This window comes from Nomascus leucogenys, chromosome 16, assembly GCF_006542625.1.
Source record: "Nomascus leucogenys isolate Asia chromosome 16, Asia_NLE_v1, whole genome shotgun sequence".
NCBI lineage: Eukaryota > Metazoa > Chordata > Mammalia > Primates > Hylobatidae > Nomascus > Nomascus leucogenys.
The window spans coordinates 33,728,285-33,748,599 of NC_044396.1; the positions used below are offsets into that span (position 1 = coordinate 33,728,285).

General features: G+C 36.8%; 1 protein-coding gene across 3 annotated transcripts in view; it reads left to right on the top strand.

Moving 5' to 3' along the window:
* UBE2W (ubiquitin conjugating enzyme E2 W) overlaps window positions 1-18,772 on the top strand; it is an 89,028-nt gene extending 70,256 nt beyond the window's left edge. For 2 of the 3 annotated variants that reach the window (XM_003269432.4, XM_003269433.4), the window contains one exon: window positions 10,873-18,772. In XM_003269432.4, coding sequence (XP_003269480.1) covers window positions 10,873-10,886 — 14 coding nt within the window. In that variant the 3' untranslated portion in view covers window positions 10,887-18,772. The remainder of the gene's footprint in view (window positions 1-10,872) is intronic. The other variant, XM_030795229.1, reaches the window with a different exon arrangement.
* The last annotated feature ends 1,543 nt before the right edge of the window (window positions 18,773-20,315 follow it).

Genomic DNA, 20,315 nt, shown 5'->3' on the forward strand with positions numbered 1-20,315 from the left:
ATTCGGAGACTCTACCATTGTATTGCAAAAAAGAAGTTCTTAATAATCTTTAGATCAAATTAGAACTATTTACTGGGAGCCCAGGCATGGTGGCCTACACCTGTAATCCCAGCACTTTGGGAGGCAGAGGCGGGCAGATCACGTGAGGTCAGGAGTTCAAGACTAGCTTGGTCAACATGGTGAAACTCTGTCCCTACTAAAAATACAAAAATTAGATGGGCATGGTGGCGTGCAACTGTAATTCCACCGGAGGCTGATGCATGAGAATCGCTTGAACCCTGGAGGCGAAGGTTGAAGTGAGCTGAGATCGCGCCACTCTACTCCAGCCCGGGTGACAGTGATGGAATGAGACTCTGTCTCCAAAGGAAAAAAAAAAAAGAACTAGTTACTGGGAAATCTGTTGTTTGAAATAGAAGTTTTGATGCCTTGTGTGTTCATTTAGTTCTGGTACTATTCATGGCCGGGAGGAGGGGGGAGTCACAGTAAGGGGTACCTCATTAAATTAGAAAGCTCTCTATTCTAATCATCCCTTAAAAAAAAAAGTGACATTCTGCTGATTGTAGTTTTATTAATAAAATACTCTCTAATTTTAAATTTCTATTGTATTTGTTGGGATGGTAATGATAACTCAGAGCTGCTAGCATTTCTAAACTAACTTTAATGCTTCTCTGAAGAGTTATTTGAAATTAAAAACAAAAAGTCTGTATTCTTCAGTGTACTTTTTGAAGCAAGTAAACAAAAACCATCCCCTGTGATTTTTGTATACATAAGAGTATTGCCTTTGGGGTTTTTTTGTGTGTGGGTTTGTTTTTTTTTAATGTTAACCTGGTAAGAAATTAGAACTAGCAAAAACTAATTGAACTATGACCTTCTCCCTGTATCTTCTATCCAGTGTGAAGCCTGCTGTATCCTCACCTAAATTGACTGAATTAAAAACTTAAAAGTTCCCCAGGTGTTGAACGAAAAGATGACCCGAGTCAGTGCAATAGAACTATGCCAGTAGTTACAAATTAGAAAACACAAAGAAGTGGCCGGGCGTGGTGGCTCATGCCTGTAATCCCAGCACTTTGAGAGGCCGAGGCAGGTGGATCACGAGGCCAGGAAATTGAGACCATCCTGGCTAACACGGTGAAACCCTGTCTCTACTAAAAATACAAAAAATGAGCCGGGCGTGGTGGCAGGCACCTATAGTCCCAGCTACTCGGGAGGCCGAGGCAGGAGAATGGCATGAACCCAGGAGGCGGAGCTTGTAGTGAGCGGAGATCGCGCCACTGCACTCCAGCCTGGGTGACAGAGCAAGGCTCCGTCTCAGAAAAAAAGAAAACACAAAGAAATATGCTGTTCCTGAGAGACAGAAATGTGAAAATTTGGGGTAATATCAATAAGAAATACATATGACTTAGAAGAAGAAAATGGCAAAACTTTAAGGCTGTGAAATAAAAATACGTATATATTTTACAAACTGTAGGTTCGATGGAGTTCATTAAAAATCCAGTGAATGATTGTGGGGGTGGGAAGGGAGATAGGTGTTTGAAAAGTTTGGGAAAAAAATAGATGAGAAGAGCAAAGTTTGAATTTTGAACCATAAAGGTAATGGAGGAGAATTAATCTACCAGACAGGACACTAAAACATACTAATAGAAGAACAGATCATTGAAATACAGTTCCTCTTATTTAGGCCCAGTTGAATATAACATTTGAATATATGATAAATAAGGCATTACAAATCAGTGAGAAGGGGAAGGATTATTTAGTAATCATCCTGGAAAGTCATAATCCTTTGGAGAAGGAATATTTTCACTGCATAAAATATTTCCTGTGGATTCAGTATTTGTATTTATTTATTTTTTATTTATTTTTTGAGATGGAGTCTCGCAGTGTTGCCCAGGCTGGAGTGCAGTGGCATGGTCTAGGCTCACTGCATCTTCCGCCTCCTGGATTCAAGCGATTCTCCTGCCTCAGCCTCCCTAGTAGCTGGGATTACAGGCATGCCACCATGCCCAGCTGATTTTTGTATTTTTATTTTTTATTTTTTTGAGACGGAGTCTCGCTGTCGCCCAGGCTAGAGTGCAGTGGCATGATCTCAGCTCACCGCAGGCTCCGCCCCCCAGGGTTCACGCCATTCTCCTGCCTCAGCCTCCCACGTAGCTGGGACTACAGGTGCCCGCCACCTCGCCCGGCTAATTTTTTGTATTTTTAGTAGAGACGGGGTTTCACTGTTAGCCAGGATGGTCTCGCTCTCCTGACCTCGTGATCCGGCCACCTCGGCCTCCCAAAGTGCTGGGATTACAGGCGTGAGCCACCGCGCCCAGCCAATTTTTGTATTTTTAGTAGAGACGGGTTTTGTCATGTTGGCCAGTCTGGTCTCGAACTCCTGACCTCAGGGTGATCCGCCTGCCTCAGCCTCCCAAAGTGCTGGGATTACAGGCGTGAGCCACTGCGCCTGGCCTATTTTTAAAATACAACCAAAAAAATGTTTTTTTCAACGTTGGGTATCAGCTCTCTGGAGAAAGGAAGAATTTCTGAATTTAAAAGGAAGTCATAAAGAAATTAAACATTCAATTATATGAAAATTTACAGCTTCTTTAACTTTAAAGCACTATCGTTATGAAATCTGAAAAAATTGTGAAATGTTTATAGCTTATTAAAAATAAACTGTTTATGAAAATTACTTAAGGATAAAAAACAAAATAGGCAAAAAAGTGCAGCTCAGTAAAATAATTACCAGTTTAAGATTTTGAAACAGTTTCTGAATCTGCAGAGTTTTATAAAACAAATGCAATACTGAAGGGGGGAGTAAAGGGTAGAATAAAATTGTTTTCATACTTGCTAGTGGTATGTAGCAAGTTAGTGTAATCCTTTAAGGAAGCAGTTTAGCAGTATTTAGCAAGCTTAAAATTCAAGAGCAAACATTTGTCTTAGTTATTAAACTTCACAGAATCTGTCCTAAAAAAAAAATCCTTAACACAAGAAAAGTTTTATTTATGAAATATTCAGTGTAGTACTTTATTATTATATACTCAATTTCTTAGTCTGCCATCTGTTACCTCTACATGTGCTATTTGCCTGGAATTAATTCTACTACACACATAACTCCTCTCTTCTTAAGAGCTGTTTCACCAAAGCCTTGTTAATTACTCCCTCCTTTGAGGAACCTAATAAACTTGAATGCTGGTTTTGTTTACATTAAGATACCCTCAGATAATTCTGATGTAGCTAGTCATCTGAGAACTATTGTTTCTGAGCTTATTTGACAAGGTTTCCAAATAGAGTCATTAATAAACAGGCTTAATTCTTTCTTACATTCTCTTGCCTTTTAGGACCAAACACTAAGCCGCTTCTTGATGCCTTTACAAAAAGGCCTTAAAAAACAAACAAAAAAAATCCTTGAGTGTCAGAAACTCCTTTATCTTCCTATAGTGAGTTCCCGCATTCATCAAAAATTAAGATTAGCCAATTAGGAATATTGACAAACGTAATTATTTTTAAGTGTCAGCGTTTTTAAGACTAGTAATTCTGGTTCAGATAGATTCAGTCTCACTAGTAATAGAAAGATTCTTCTTTTTCACAAGTGTTTTTAAACCACCTTGAGGTTTTTCATGCAACTTCAGAGGACATTGTGTTTTAGAAGACGAGTTTTTTTAAAAGTATGCATATTTTAAAGTACAACCCTCTCTCCTACTTTCTCATGCCATTATTAGAGGGTATTCCTATTTTTTCCTTATTTACTACTCCCTAGTGGAGAAAGTTCAAAAAGATAATCGGTTTTCTAGCCCCTCTAATGCTGGGTTATATGGTTGAAAGGATTTATGAGAAGTCTTTCATCAAAGAATACTTCAGAGTTTCTTCTTACCTGCTTTTGAATAAGAAATGGGGAAAGATAAAACCAGAAATATAAGGATTAATTCTTTAAATTAAAATTTATAATAGAAATAGAAGTTCTTATTCTTTTTCTTTTTCTTTTTTTGATGGAATTTTGTTCTTGTTGCCCAGGCTGGAGTGCAGTGGCGCCATCTTGGCTCACCACACCTCTGCCTCCCGGGTTCAAGAGGTTCTCCTGCCTCAGCCTCCCGAGTAGCTGGGATTACAGGCATGCGCCACCATGCCCGGCTAATTTTGTATTTTTAATAGAGATGAGGTTTCTCCATGTTGGTCAGGCTGGTCTTGAACTCCCAACCTCAGATCATCTGCCCCCTCGGCCTCCCAAAGTACTGGGATTACAGGTGTGAGCCACCCCGCCCAGCCAATAGAAGTTATTTTTCTTAGAGTTAATGGTTTTTATGTTACTGAGAAATCTGTACTTTGATGACTAAAGTAGAAAGTTCTTTTTAGTAGTTTGGAGACACATAATCTCCAAGTAAGCCGAGAAGTACCAAAAAAAATAGGCTTTCAAACCAATTAACCTTTCACATAATATAAAATAGTCTGAAGTTCATACAGTAATTCATTTTTCCAATAAACAGATTAAAGTTATCCTTTCCTCTTTCACCTCCCCCCGCCCCCAGTGCAAATGAGCTATTTTTAAAAGGCACTGGATTCTTACTCACCTGAATTATGACTGTTCTAGTCCAGTCGCCAATCCTGGGTACATAAATTTTTTTTTTTTCATTTACAGATAATTTTGTCTAAAATATCCTTGGTTCATTGACTTGCGATAACCATTCTTATCTCTTAATATATTTTCTCCTCTTGCTTGAATGCTGAATGTTTGAATCATTCCCCTCCACCATTCTCCTTTTAAGGGACAACTTTGTTTTGAAAGTGAGTTTCATAGCAATCAAGGAATGGAAATATTTGTTATACATTGAGATGGTAAAGCAGCTGTTCTGTCATCCAACTAGGATGGCTGCAGAGAATCTTCTTTGAACTTTTTCTTCACTTTTTTTTCCTTCACTTTTAAAAAGCTAATGCATTTCAGCTGTGTAGCACATACTGTCTTTTCCTTTATATCAGAATAGCAGTTACAGGCAATGTGAATAATAGCTTGTCCTGGTATTATAGGTAAATTTGGGTAATCTTATCAAAGATAATCATACGCTTATAAAAAGCATAACATATTAATTTTCTTATTAGAACTTTCCACAAGTCAGCGTATCTTTTTCTGCTTAGCTCTAGGTGTTATACTGCTTTGTTCCAGTATAACACCTAGTTACCAAGACATATGGACTCTTGATGTTTCTTAGCATCATCTAATTTTCAAAGGATTACAGAACAGGCCAGTTTCCTTACGTGACTTTCAAGGTAGGCAGAAAGATCAGAAACTGAACAAAGGCTTACTAAGAATTGGATAAACTCACTGAAACACTTAGCATTTCAGTTTCTAGAAACTAAGTGGAATTGTGTGCCTCAGGTCTCAAGCTCCACAGTCCCCCTGTGTGGTGCGTCCCGACATACTTGCGTCAAGGTGAGTCAGTGTTTGTCAGATCTAAGCAAAGAGGCAAGAGAGGTTTGGTTTAGATTAGTGATTATATATATACTTCCTGGATGCTGGATGCAGGATGGAGGCACAGTTAATGAAAAACAACAAATCTGAAATTCGCTTCATTTCCTGGTTTTGTAAGAGGAGAACTCTGCTGACATGCTAAAGCTGAGCTGCCAAATACCAGTGTTAAAGTTCTTGGAAGAGACCTCTCTCAGCTTAAATTTGTGGTTTTCTACATTATTAGTTAGAATCCCTTAAGAATTAGGCCAGTCACTGTTTACCCCACTGTTATTGTCTTTGTTTGCATCATAGCTTATATTTATTTCTTTTGAGGTTCTTATTTACCACACAGTGATTTATTACCATGTAAAAAGTCACCTCATTAGTGTTGAGAGGTCTTTGGATATATTAAAAAGTTGTATTGATAGTGACTGCACATTTCTTTATTACTTACTTGAAGTTGACTATCAATGTGTTTTCCAGAATTCCTTTATAGTTTCTATTCACTAAGAAATTGAAGTCATACCTGCTTTGAAATGCAAATTTATTCATTGCCAGTTAAGGCAGTGCAGGAGTGGGAGGGGATTCTTATGCTTTGAATAATCAATTGAGCAGGGAGAAAAGGGTTAAGAAAAAAACAAGCCTAACCAAAATAGGTATGCAAATAGACAACTCACCTCAGCATATAGATGGGCTAAGGAATTTTCTTATGATTCAGGGCTGGAATCTTCCTTAGAAAACATCTGCATACAGTTCCATGCACAAATAAATGAATGATTGAGGCCTCAAAGTTCTATATCATAAAACAGACATGATAATTGTTCTTGGGAAAGATAGAAAGTATCTTTTGAACATGTCTCTTTGTAAGACCATAAAAATAATTTCAGTGAGGTAGCCAACTAAAGTCCATTAGTCGTATGGTCCATTTGTTTTCTGAGGTCAGTATCAGGCATATACAACTTAGTTTCATAAATGATTTGATTTCCACAGAGGGGAGGACAGATCTGTGGCTGGCTGGAACCATTCTCCTTAAGGTGTTAGAAAATCGAATGGTTGGTTATAAACTGGAGGTTGAATATCCCTTATTTGAAATGGTTGGGACCAGAAATGTTTTGGATTTCAATTTTTTTTTTGTCGAATATTTGCATATACATAATGAGCTATCTTGGGGATGGGAGCCAAGTCTAAACATGAAATTTATGTATGTTTCACATATACCTTAAACACATATTCTGAGGGTAATTTTATACAAAACTTCATTTATTTTTTGAGACAGAATCTCACTCTGTCACTTAGGCTGGAGTGGTGTGATCATGGCTCACTGCAGCCTCAACTTCCCGGGCTCAGGTGATCCTCCCACCTCAGTGTCCCGAGTAACTGGGACTACAGACAGTGTACCACCATGCCTAGCTAATTTTTGTATATTTTTTGGGGGGGGTATAGATGGGATATCACTATGTTGCCCAGATTGGTCTCAAATTCCTGGACTCAAGCACTCTGCCCGCCTCAGCCTCCCAAAGTGCTGGGATTGCAGGCATGAGCCACCACACCGGAACTATACGCATTTTAAATAATTTTTTGCATGAAACAGAGTTTTAACTGTTTAACATAATGAGGTCAAGTCTGGAATTTTCCACTTTTGGTGTCATGTTGATGCTTAAAAAGTTTCAGATTTTGGATTTAGGTATGCTCACCCCGTGTAACTTAAGGCTCCTGTTTGTTGAAGGTTGGTTTCAGAGACCTAAGCTCATAGGAAATGAATTGGTATAATGTTCAGATGGCATATCCAACAAAATGAGTCAGTAATTTGGGGAAGGTGTAGAGGAATATCGGTTTTTAAAAACCGTGGACTGCATTCTGATTCTGTTCAGCTGGAACATTTCTATATAAGTATAAAGACTACAAGAGGGCAGGAGCATAAAATTGTCTCAGACTAGTAGTATCAAACTCCTTTTCTTCCTGCCGTATAGTTGCTGTCCATAGATTTACCTGTGTTGTGAACTTTTTTATTTGTACTACCTTTTGGAGTTATAAAACCGTTTACTAAATTCCTGAGTCCAAACTTTTACTCAGTTTGTTTGTGCCTTCTGTTTCCTGCTGATTAACAAGTCTGTTGTCTGCCTACTTTGAAATATTTCTTGAATTGGTTCATTAAAGGAAAATTTTAATTCCCTAAATTGTTGAGAGACAAAACTAAATATTTTCTCTTTCTTGGAGGTAGCATCCACTTCATATCCGCTGATCTATATTACTGTGTTCCTTTTTTTTCTAGTCTTCTGTCCCTGGGGATATCCAAGGAGATGGGTTTCCATGATAGTTGGAAAACTATATGATAGTTTTTATTCTCAGGAGAAAACTAAATGACCTTCTTCTAATATAGTTCTCTCTCATTTACATTTCTCAGAAGCCCAGTGAAGTTAGCCATGGTAGGTGTCACCTCTTTGAAACTGGTAGTTTGTATGTTATATTTGAAAGTGTAATTTTAGTAGAGGCTTCTGAATTTCTAGGAAAAATATAAATGGTTAATAATTAGATTTTCCTTCAGGCCATTATCTTGTTACAAATGCTTTAGCCAAGAGATTAAATATACCATTCTTTTACCACCTTTTGTCGGCCTGTATTTGTCTTGACCCAAAATGGGTTTACTCTGATGTTTTTTTATTTTTTATTTATTTACTTTTGGTTGAGGGGTGAGTCTGTCCTGGCATCCAATAATACTTTCATCTGGCTAGCAAACTATGTTCTTTCTAGTAACGGATAAGGTTTTTGCTTCTTAGTTATGGCCATCCAATTTAGAAAAAGGATGGCGATGGCTTTGGCTCATACTTATATCTGTACTTAAAGTTTGCTTATAAACTCTTGATTACATGTAGCCATCATGGATTCGTAATCCTGCAAGTCCTTGTAGATCTAGCTGTTATAGATCATTTGTTTCTTCAAAACTCTAGGGTATTCAAAGGTGGGTAGTATCATATCAGTCAAAAACAGGGATTGGGATCTGGAAAGTGGCTTGACAAAAAGATTTCCTAATCATTTTGGCAGCACATTCTACAGAAAACCTACTATACTAAAAACCTTCTACAATGAACAAGCTAATAAATAAAGATGCATTTGTGCTACCACCTGTCAAAGATGGTATGTCTTTGGAGAGGCAAGTTTATTGGTAGTTAACTGGATAACATTATGTTCAAATTGAATTTTATCTGTCACTTTTCTTATTGTATACATTGTTATCTTGTATCACCTTAAAATTTATCCCCAGTAGTTTGACATATTAGGTAGAATTTAGTGCCATCTTTTAGCTTAGAGATTTGAGTATGATTAGTTTTAGTGTTAGTTTCAGGGACCAACCCTATTGTTACTCTATTGCAGAAGCGATGTTTTAAGGAACTTATTAATATTCCTAAGTTTGTTTTATATCCATAACAAGTATATCTTCTCTATTTCAAGTACCACAATAATTTAAAGAACATCCCTTTTTTTTTTTTTTTGGAGACTGTGTTGCCTAGGGATCACGGCTCACTGCAGCCTCAACCTCTGAGACTCAAGCAATCCTCCCACCTCAGCCTCAGCCTCCCAAGTAGCTGGGACTACAGGCACACACTACCATGCCAGGCTAATGCCAGGCTAATTTTTGTATTTTTTGTAGAGGCAATATTTTGCCATATTGCCTAGGCTGGTCTTGAACTCCTGGGCTCAAGCAGTCCATCCACCTCAGCCTCCCCAAATGCTGGAATTATAGGCATGAGCCACTTTGCATTGCCAAGAAAATTGTGAGTGAACCTTAGAGGATATAAACTACTTGTTTTCTTAAAGATACTATTCTTATTTATTTTAAGGCGTCTAATGAATTAGGGATGATTTATTTTTAAGCTCCAGTCTGTTTCCCCCTTGAAATTACTGGATCATGGAATACTCTATGAGTTTGCCCAGCTTAGAAGTCAGATTTTACTGGTTTTTAATTAGCAGTGTATCAATTCTAACATGAGATAGTGTATTAATCTGTTTTGCGTTGCTCTGAAGACATACCTGAGACTAATTTATAAGAAGAGAAGTTTATTTGGCTCACAGTTTGGAAGACTGTACAGAAGTATAGTGTCGGCATTTGCTTCTGGTGAGGCCTCAGGAAGCTTTTACTCATGGTGGAAGGTTGAAGGGGGAGCAGGCAAGTCACATGGCAAGAGAAGGGAGCAAGAGACAGGAAGGAGGTCCCAGACTCTTTAACAGCCAGATCTCATGTGAACTGCAAGGAGGGCACCAAACCGTTCCTGAGGGATCTGCCCCCATGACCCAAACACCTCCCCATTAGGCCCCTCTCCAACATGGGAGATCACTCATTTCAATGTGAGATTTAAAGGGGCAGATATCCAAACCATATCAGACAGTTTGTAAAATATTTTGGCTAGGATTTCAGAATTTTTTCCTTGAGTGTTTTCACAACTCTTGGCCACCAGTCTTAGTTTCTTTATGTAGCTTCCTTCTGAAGAATAACTCATCCTCAGAATAAATCTTTCAGATATGTTTTGTGAAATAAATTTTGTAAAATAAATAATGAATCCTAAAGTTGTCTATGTTACATATATATGTGTTGAGGCTACCAGAAGTTATTATTAAATAATTTCATGAGTTTTTGTAATTACCCCATTTGCATATTTATCTATAATTGCTGAAAGCTTATTTTCTTTTTTTTTTTTTTTCCTTTTTTTTTAATGAGGCAGAGCCTCCCTCTGCCTCCCAGGTTCAAGTGATTCCCTTGCCTCAGCCTCCTGGGTAGCTGGGACTACCAGTGTGTGCCACCATGCCCAGCTAATTTTTGTATTTTTAGTAGAGAGAGGGTTTCACCATGTTGGCCAGGCTGGTCTCAAACTCCTGACCTCAAGTGATCCGCCTGCCTCGGCCTCCCAAAGTGCTGGGATTACAGGTGTGAGCCACCGTGTCCGGCCTGAAAACTTATTTTCTAAAGAGAAGTTAATCTTAACTGTTTATTGATTTGGAGATTGTTTCTCATTGGTAAAGAACGGTTACTTCCTTCACAGTCTAAAGACAAATTGTGTATTATTCTGTGTTAAATAGCATGGCACTGTTGATCAGGAGTTTACTTCCTGTCTCATTACAATGTGAACTTGTTGCCCATAAAATAATTCTCTTAAGATTGATACATCCTGAATATATACTAACATGTTATATCAGTTTATTATTTTAAATAGAATGTACTAATAACATATCATTTTAAGGTTTGTGTGAACTATTTCTCTGAAATAATAAAACAATTTGTTTGTCACTGTATAATTGAACATATATTGCACTTTGTATTCACAGGTTTGGGGAGACAGATCGGACATGTAAATTGTGTACTTGCTAATTGAAATTATTTCTACATTAAACAGACTTGTAGAATTTACTTATACATGCTTGACTTTTTAATTATCTTTTGTCTCCTTTTCTTAAAGATGATACTTGTTGATGCCACTGTTATCATCCTCCTAGCAGAAGATAGTCCTACTGAGAAAATGAGCACTTTGATCATTCAGTCTTTGAACTTTAACCTTTGACTGGAAGTGACCTATAGGCAATGAAGACTACTTCCTTTTACTGCATTTTTACTCGTGTGCATTCTGGGCGCATGTTGATCGCTGGTTCAGTCCAGGCAACTGACATGCTTTTATTAGTCATACAGTATTAATGCAGGTGTCAGGAAACGTCAAATATAATTCCATTTTTTATTTTTATTTTTTTAAGCTTTTGGAAAAGCTCCAGGTCCTCATGTATTGTGCAATAACAATGACTTCCTTGGCAGTTTTGGTACGTTCATTGCCGGCAATGGACGTTGTAACAGGAAAAGTTTTCATTAACTCCTGCCACTCAATGATTAATGCATGATAGGGCCTATGAAATGAACTTATCGGTTATAGTGGGAATATAAATAAAGTGAGGGATCCAACATAACTTTAAAAGTCACCCCAACTGTTTATATTTGGATTCTATGCACTGTGATCCTAAGGTTAACAGCATGAATTAACATGCGTCTTTAAAGGACTGTAATGAAAGATCATTGCGTATTTATTGAATTGTTTATATCTACTGTCAAGTTGTTTTGACGTGGAAGATTTTCAAGTAACATTGGCAGAGAGGTACAGTATGTTATCCCTATGGTGAAAATAAATTAATTTGTTGTATATAGTTCCTCAATCTCTGAAGTAAAGGTATGAGTAATATAGGATATGAATGGTTTAATCAAGGCTTTATTTGGGAAGTAAGAAAAATGGCAGTGATGATTAAATTGCTGCAGTCCATAATTTGGGCTTGTTATTTGTACATTAAAGATTTTTTCCAAGTAGGTTACACTCTGTTAACTTCCTGCTAGCCATCAGCATGAGCCCTACTGCCTAAACACTATTTCATTTATTTATGTTTGGAAAACCCGTAAACATTTTTGTTTGCAATCTTGTTTCTTTTGTTATAAGTCAAGTTTGAATGTTACAATACTTTTATTGAAACTTTTGTTAAGTTTTTTCTTGTAAATTTTCTTTACTTGTGAGTATCATCTTGTCCTTTAATCCTGTACCCTAAAATAAGAAATACATTTTTGACAGAGGCTTAATGTTTTAACAAAAGAGTGTGGACATTTTTATTTTAAAACTTAGGCAAAAATCACTATCAAATTGTTGCTTATTTGTCTCACAGAGCCATATAGTTTTTCCTGGAGGGTTTTGTTTTGTTGTTGTTGAAAAGACTTTGCTTACAGCTAGATAAAACTTTCTATAGAAAAAAAAATTGTTGAAAGGTCCAATTCTCAGTACCATGTGAGTTAATGATACTGCAACTAAGTTCTTTTTAAAAAGTGATTAATGTATTTTATAAATTACCTTTTCACATATGCAAAATCTGTTTCTACTACAATGTTATTTTTACTAATGCCTTATTGTTGCACTCTTTTTGAAATATCCTGCAGTGAATATATGAATCAATTTGGGCTTAAAACTGAAAGCCAGTTGGCTGAAAGGTTTGAAATATGTACCCCAGTAAAACCATTCAATCAATAATTGGTAAATAATATTTTAAAATTGTTTTTAATCTGTATGGATGACATTTTGTAGCTTTGTACATGTTGTTAATTAAGGGCATATAATTTTACACTCTAAAAGTATAATTGCTGAACTCAGGGGTGGGTAGACTTCAAAAATACGTCTGCTATAGAAATAACTTGAAAAAAAAATTAAAACCGTGGCCAGCCACCAAATTGTGGACACTGTTTATATACTGCTAGTTAACAATTACCACTTTTAAAAAATTATAACGATTTTTGTTCTATCTTGACTAGATAAATTCTCACAGTGATCTCTGTCAGTTTTATTAGTTGGCCTGTTTAACCAAGACAGGAAGTCTTTGAATTACTCATAGTTTTAAACTGCTTTTAATATGAAAATTGCAGCTGTAAATTATGTATTTTCATATTTTACGTAACTGCTCTACACTACTGTTTGACTTGATCTTTTTCTGGGGGTTAGGGAGAAATCTGTCTCCATATTGCTGGTTCTCTTACTAAAATGCTTTTATAAAGAAATGACCGGTGACATTTATTCACCAAAGGAATTAATATACTGGGTCAAAGATTAACAATGCTATACTATAGAGTAATAGGTCATATATAGCCTCAATTGAGTTTTTTATAACAATATTTTAACATACCTCTCTCTCTACATATAAATACCATAAAGTAAACTAAAATGAAACAGGAAAATAGAGGAAAATGAAATAATTTTGGTACATCTTATGGTTTAAAGAGTAGAAAATAAGATTAAATATCCTAAAATATAGGAGCACAAACATTTAAAATTCATAATCAGGTTAACAACACTCTCTTGAATTTAGGAATCATTGAAAACTCCTTGCACTTAGATTTAATTTATATGTTAGTTACATTATTAAAAGTCATAAGGCATTTATCTGAGTCATTGCTCTATAGAGAGCAATTAATGGCTTCTAATAATAAAAAGAATATTTCTCTGTAATGCATTGTTGAAAGACAGCCAGAATATCAAGAAAATGTATATAGGAATATGCTACTTGCCTCCTCCCTGCATTTCCTCGTGGGGCACTATTTGCTACATAGGCCTACAGAATTAGACTTTCATACTTAGAAGATAAGGTACACTCTTCCTCTTTTATTTATTTATTTATTTATTTTCAGGCCATTCTTCTGGTTTGCCAAATTCTATTAAGACAATGATACATTTACTTCCTTATTTATGCATGCTTAGATCATGAACATGGTGCCCTTCCTTTTTTTTCTTTTTTTTTTGGTCAAGTAGGGATTAATGCCATAGGTTTTAGAGAGAAGGACTATTTTCAGTTTTTAAGAGAATTTTTTAAAAATACATTTTATGGTTCTCTTAGGGAATTAATATTCACTTCTGAAGGACTTACTCGTGTTATATAATTTATCATTTTAGCCAGCAGGGAAATCATTTTTAATCCCCAGAAGAAAGTGCTGGAAATAGCTTCTATATAGTCAACAGTTCACCTGGAGAAAGATCTTAATCCTTGTTGTTTTGACTAGGATTATCAATATTTGGTATAAAGTAACTAGAATAGTTTATTACTTTTTCCCTTATGAAATTTTAAATATATGCAAATATATATATCATTAGATTCCTGTGGTGGATAATAATTTCTTCAGATTCTAAAACAGGTGTCTGGTGACTGCTTAATTGTTTCCAAGTTGCGTCAAAGATGAATTGGTAAATAATGGAAATGAGTAGTGATATGAAAATGGTTATGTAACTACGTATTACTTGTTTCTGGTAATCAAGTCTTATTTTTTAAAAGCCTATTGTTTTTCAGAATTGAGATATTTAAAACTTGTTACAACTTCTTCCTAAAAATAGAAGAGGAGGTACTGTGTGTTCAAAAATTTTTTTAAATAAAGAATTCAGTGTCACTAGTTCTAAGCCTTTATGGTTACTGCTGCTTATATTTCTTGATCTCACTTTCATTAATTTTTTGTACATATCTTAGCTGAATGCTTAAAATTTACAATTATTTGTAATTGTGTATGTAAATTGCTTTTCAGAAAGAACTGAAGCTTAACCATATTCTTCTTTTCTGAGGATTCATTATCAAAATCAGCCACTGTACTGTTCTGTGTTATAGTAATGCCCTTACTGCCTGTACCTGATTGAGGTCTGTGAAGAAGGTGTCTTTTAATCTGCACCAGCTGGCCCCAATCTTCTTTGTAGTCCTTTTTAAATTGTTTTAAATCTGTCCTTTATTTTTCTTCCTATTTTTCTGTCTCTTCCCACAGATGTCCAATGTATCAGTCTTTTGCAGTTTCCTTTTCTCACTTCTAATTTATTCTCTCTCTTTTTTTTCTGAGGTTAGGGAATCTACAGAAGGAAGATTATTAAAATTATGACATGAATTTTTGAAAAATTTAAAATGGCTCTCCTTCCTACAAATAAAATACATGCAGTTTCTGATACTAATTTCAGTTTGTCAGTAGATGGCTAAATTTGTTGAATAATTGACTACTTGGTAAATGAGCTGTTAGCTATAATTAGTTCTTCAGTACTAATATTAAGGAAATTTTGTTATTTTTGGATGAGGACTCTCCCAAAGCCAAATTATTGTCCAAGCAAATTATTTTTTCCATTTAAATTTCTAAGTCATTTTGAGATGTGGAATGATTGTTTTTATTTTTTATTTATTTATTTATTTTTGAGACGGAGTCTTGCTCCGTCACCCGGGCTTTAGTGCAGTGCACGATCTTGGCTCATTTCAATCTCCACCTCCTGGGTCTAAGCGATTCTCCTGCCTCAGCCTCCTGAGTAGCTGGGATTACAGGCATGTGCTGCCACAACTGACTAATTTTTAGTAGAGGCAAGGTTTCACCATGTTGGCCAGGCTGGTGTCGAACTCCTGACTTCAAGTGATCTGCCCACCTCAGCCTCCCAAAGTGCTGTGATTACAGGCATGACCCACCGCATCCAGCCTGGAATCATTTTTTAAAAATAATTTGTGGGGGACTTGCTTTCTCAACATAAATTGTGTGTGGGTTGTTTTTTTGTTTTTTGAGACAGGGTCTTCCTGTGTTGCCCAGGCTGGAGTGTGCAGTGGAACAGTCATTGCAGCCTTGACCTTCTTGGCTCAAGCAATCCTCCTGCCTCCCAGCTAGCTGAGTCTACAGGTGTGTGCATACCTGGATGGATAGATTTTTTTTTTTTTTTTTTTTTAAAGACACAAGGTCTCACCATGTTGCCCAGGCTGATTTTGGATTCCTGGGCTCAAGCATTCCTCCTGCTTCAGCCTCCCGAAGTGCTGGGATTACAGGTGCAAGCCACCATGCCTCGTCTGTTTGCCGATTTAAGACAGGTTTTATGTACATCATTATCATTAGAGGCACATAGAATCTAGACATGTACTTGAAACTTAGCTCTCTATCCTGAAAGTTGAAGTTAGGGTTCTTTGATCCTGGTGAGATGTTAATTGTAATTTTAATTTTCACATGTTAATATTGTGACTTGTATTCTGTGATGAGTCTCTAGAATGATTAAATGACTATTTTTTTATGAAAAATTTTTTGTTAATAAAATATCTGAGGGTATTTTGAGTACGTGGAAGGAATGCCTGAATAGAAGCTGATCTATCTTAACATACCTCAAGAACTCCAGTTTTAATATGGTGAGTGAGGAGTTGACTGGGAAAAGTAGAGATCCAATTCTTGTTCTAGTCCTTGGCACATACACTCTCTGGGTTTTGAGAAAAGGATGGTCCTACAACAATTCTAAGTTGTTTTCTCATTGGTCCTACAACAATTCTAAGTTGTTTTCTCAAAGGCAAAAGCATGATTTCAAAATGACATCACTTGTCAGATTTTCTGGTATATGGAAAGATTTAATAATCCTGCCTCTTTTGAAGCCTGAAACATACACTTTAAAGCCTGAAATCTACCATAAGCAACTTGGTAAATTGTGTCAGATACCATGAAAATGCATCTCTTCATAGTTAACCACAGATTGTTTATGTAAAGGCAAATTGGTGGTGAGGCTCAAGGTAAAATAATTATTTGAATGGATTATTGGGTTGATTAGTAGCCAAAAACTAAATGCATGTTCAGGTCAAAATGAATTTGTTTGTTTTATTTGGTACCATTTTCCTTTTATTATTCAGAACTACAGATTGTGCATTTTATTAATAGGAATGAAAGCTCATGCTTGAGGATTTGAATAGGGTGGATGTATATATTTTATAAACTCAAGTTGCAAAATATGTAAAGTCACTACTTTTTAAATAGAATATAAATGTTAAAACAGACAAATCTATGTTATATATTTTTAATACATGTATCAGACTTGTTAGTTGAATGCAGATTACTTTGCTTTATGGAATTTCATAACTTTTAATAATAAAGCAGTTGTCATTGGATTTTTTCTGTAGACTTGAATACTAAATGGGATAGATACCAGACCTCTTTTTGGTTTATGACGTAAAAGTTTATTTGTACAGTAGTTTCTCTTCACAAAAGACTGAATTTTAAAGGATTATAGAAACAGGAACATGTCCATTTCCAAAATGAGTGCAACAGAATGAAGATAGTCACTTAAACCATCTATTTAACACATCACCTTTATGTGTAATATATAGCTAGTTTTAGTGTTTATGTTTTAATAAGTCCCAATTAAAGACTGAGTGTTTTCAGAGAAGATGGAAATAGAGACCCGGGCACTTGTTTAGAGTTATCGTGAGTCTGATGTTGCTGAACTTCAAGTTGTACAATTAAGGGCATACTCTAAGAACTTCTCGATGCTTTCTGGAGTATACAAACAGATCAACTAATGACTTAAATGAGTGACTCTGGAAGCTGCAAGAAGAGGAAGGAAATAACCACAAGAAGGGGCTATCTCAGCATCTGTTATTCCTGGCAGGAAGAATTAAATATACTCTGCTGGTAATTCTAAGTGTTCTTTTCTACAGGGGATCTGCTTGCCCCAGGAGCACCTTAGTCCTCATTGAGGCAGCCATTCTGCCATAAAAACGATCATGTCTCAAGCTGTTCCTTCCGTCCTACACAACTATGTTAGTAGATGGTTAGATAAATACATGAACCATCTTCTTTTGTACTTTGATGGTGCCCTTTTCCTTTATTATAATCCTTAAAGTAATTTCTACTTTCCATAATAGGATTTGACTTTTCTCCATTAGTTTAAGCTACTCTGGATAAGTGACTCTGTTTATGTCCTCCCTATATTTCTTACTCATTTTCACACTAACATAACACATAACAAAATTAAATGTAAGCTAAACTGAAGAAGCAAGTGACACAGCTAAGAGTTTTGTGTACTTGGATAATAAAGCTCAAAGCCACTGGTTATCTGTCCTGTTGGGAGCCCCTTTCAACCATTTTTTTAGTTGCCTGTGAGATGTATTTTTAATGTTTGCCTGCATAATGCACAATACGTAAGTGGGAATCCCTACACCCTTTACAGTTAAGTGGATTATGGAAATAATAAGGAAAGTTTATCAACTAAGGTAGGAAATGTCTTCTCATGTCTCTACCTGGCCTTCAAGGACTTAATGTGGGTGAATATATGTCATCAGACAAGATCCTAACAGATGGCTGTATCCTGCAGATGGCCAATTCAACATTAAAATTTTATGTCTCCATACCCCAATGAAAACATATTTCTTTTATCCTGCTATAATTTAATGACATTCCCTCCAACCTAATTAACCAAGCAATGATACTCATTAGTCCTCTCCTCCTCACATTTTTCAAGTCCTGTTGAGTGTAACTTTAAAATGTCAGATTTCTACCTTCTCTCCAGTCTCCTTACCATTAGGGCCTTTCACTACCTGGCCTTGGTGTCCCTAGGCTGCTCTTCAGCCGTCCACAAACCTGGTTTCATAAGCAGTAGCAATGCAAGCCTCCACTGTCCTCTGCTAATGTTCTTCCCTCCTAGAATGTTCATGATCCGCGTTTCTACCTGAAAGGTCTAGTTCAAAGGTAGCTGAAAGGTTATCATCCTTGTCCTTTCTTCTCTCCCTACCAGTCATCTATTCTGAACTTTTAACAGTAGGGACAGTGTTGCAATTGTGTTTGTGTCCCCAGCACATAGCACACAGTACCTAGTATACAGTACCTGGTAGCACATACGCGTTTAATAAGTGTGTATGGAATTAACTTGGTTATACTTGTATTTTTATCCTAGCTTTCTCAAAGAAACTTAGGTGCTAGCTGTTTTGAAACATACATCCAGAACCACCACCTGAGTAAAGTGTTAAAACAGAACCCTGCCCTTTCTATCCCAGAGAGTTTGAGAAAACTACTTTTAAATAAATCATTAATCGTTCTTCATTGGTTTTGGCTTCTTTTTTATAGGTATTTCTCATATCTTTATCTCTGAGGCAAATTGCTTGTCACAAATTAATTGTTTTAAACTAAATACGTCTCAGGAACCATAAAATCATAAAGGTAAACCTGACATTCATAGAGTTTAAAAACCAACATTAAGCAGATGATTATTGTGTGCCTTTCATATGCCAAGAAGGATGGCAAATAAGGTATATATCTTCAAAGGGCCTATGTAATAAGGGAGATAATAGAAAAGCATATCATATAAAATGTGACAGGCCTTAAGAGGTGCAGATAGTTTCTGATTATCAAAGAAACATGTCTGTGGAAAGTACTGTCATGCATAAAGATAGACGGGCCAGGCACAGTGGCTCATGCCTGTAATCCCAGCACTTTGGGCGGATGGATCACGTCAGGAGCTTGAGACCAGCCTGGCCAACATGGTGAAACCCCGTATCTACTAAAAATAAAAAATTAATGGCGTGGTGTTGGGCGCCTGTAATCTCGGCTACTTGGGAGGCTGAGGCCGGAGAATAGCTTGAATCCGGGAGGCAGAGGTTGCAGTGAACTAAGATCATGCCATTGCACTCCAGCCTGGGACAGAGTGAGACTCCGTCTCCAAAAAAAAAAAAAAAAAAAAAAAAAAAAAAAAAAAAACGGGACTCCAAAAGAGAGTGGATGGGTGCCAGGGTTGGAAAAACTACCTATTGGGTACTGTGTTCGCTATTTGGGCGATGGGTTCAATAGAGCCCAAACCCCCAGCGTTAGGCAATAGATCTGTGTAACCAACCTGCACGTGTACCCCCTGAATTTATTTTCTTTAATACTGTCATGGGCTAGGCATGATGGCTCACACCCGTAATCCCAGCAATTTAGGAGGCCAAGGCAGGCAGATCAGTGAGGCCAGGAGGTCGAGACAAGCCTGGCCAACGTGGAGAAACCCCATCTTTACTAAAAATACAAAAAAGCTGAGCATGGTGGCACACACCTGTAATCCTAACTGTTTGGGAGGCTGACGCACAAGAATCGCTTGAACCCAGGAGGCAGAGGTTGCAGTGAGCTGAGAGCACACACTGCACTCCAGCCTGGGTGACAGAGCAAGACTCCATCTAAAAAAAAAATACTGTCATGACCTGAAAAATGTAATCTTTTGTATATGGGTTTCAGGCAAGAACAGAGTTCCCAAGTACAAAATGCTAGGACAGGAGAGGAGTTTGCATGAAGATCAGTACAAAGGACTGTGTGACTGGTTCAGGATGAGCAGGGTATTTGGAATGATATAGGTCCTTGTGAGTCAGGGCGAGACTGAAGTTATTTGGTCCTTCAGTTTCCACTAGCTGAGAGATGAGCCCAGCAACTAAGAGTTGCTTTTGTCTTCAGGGAATTTATCTATTGGGAAGAAATAGTTATGAAACTGAGCCACTGTGTGGGCAGTATCACAAGGATAGTTGCCCAGGATATGCCTAAAACAAGGAGCCTGAACTACTACCCCAGCATCCCACCCACCAAGAAATAATTTAAAGCTAGACCCAGTAGGTCTAC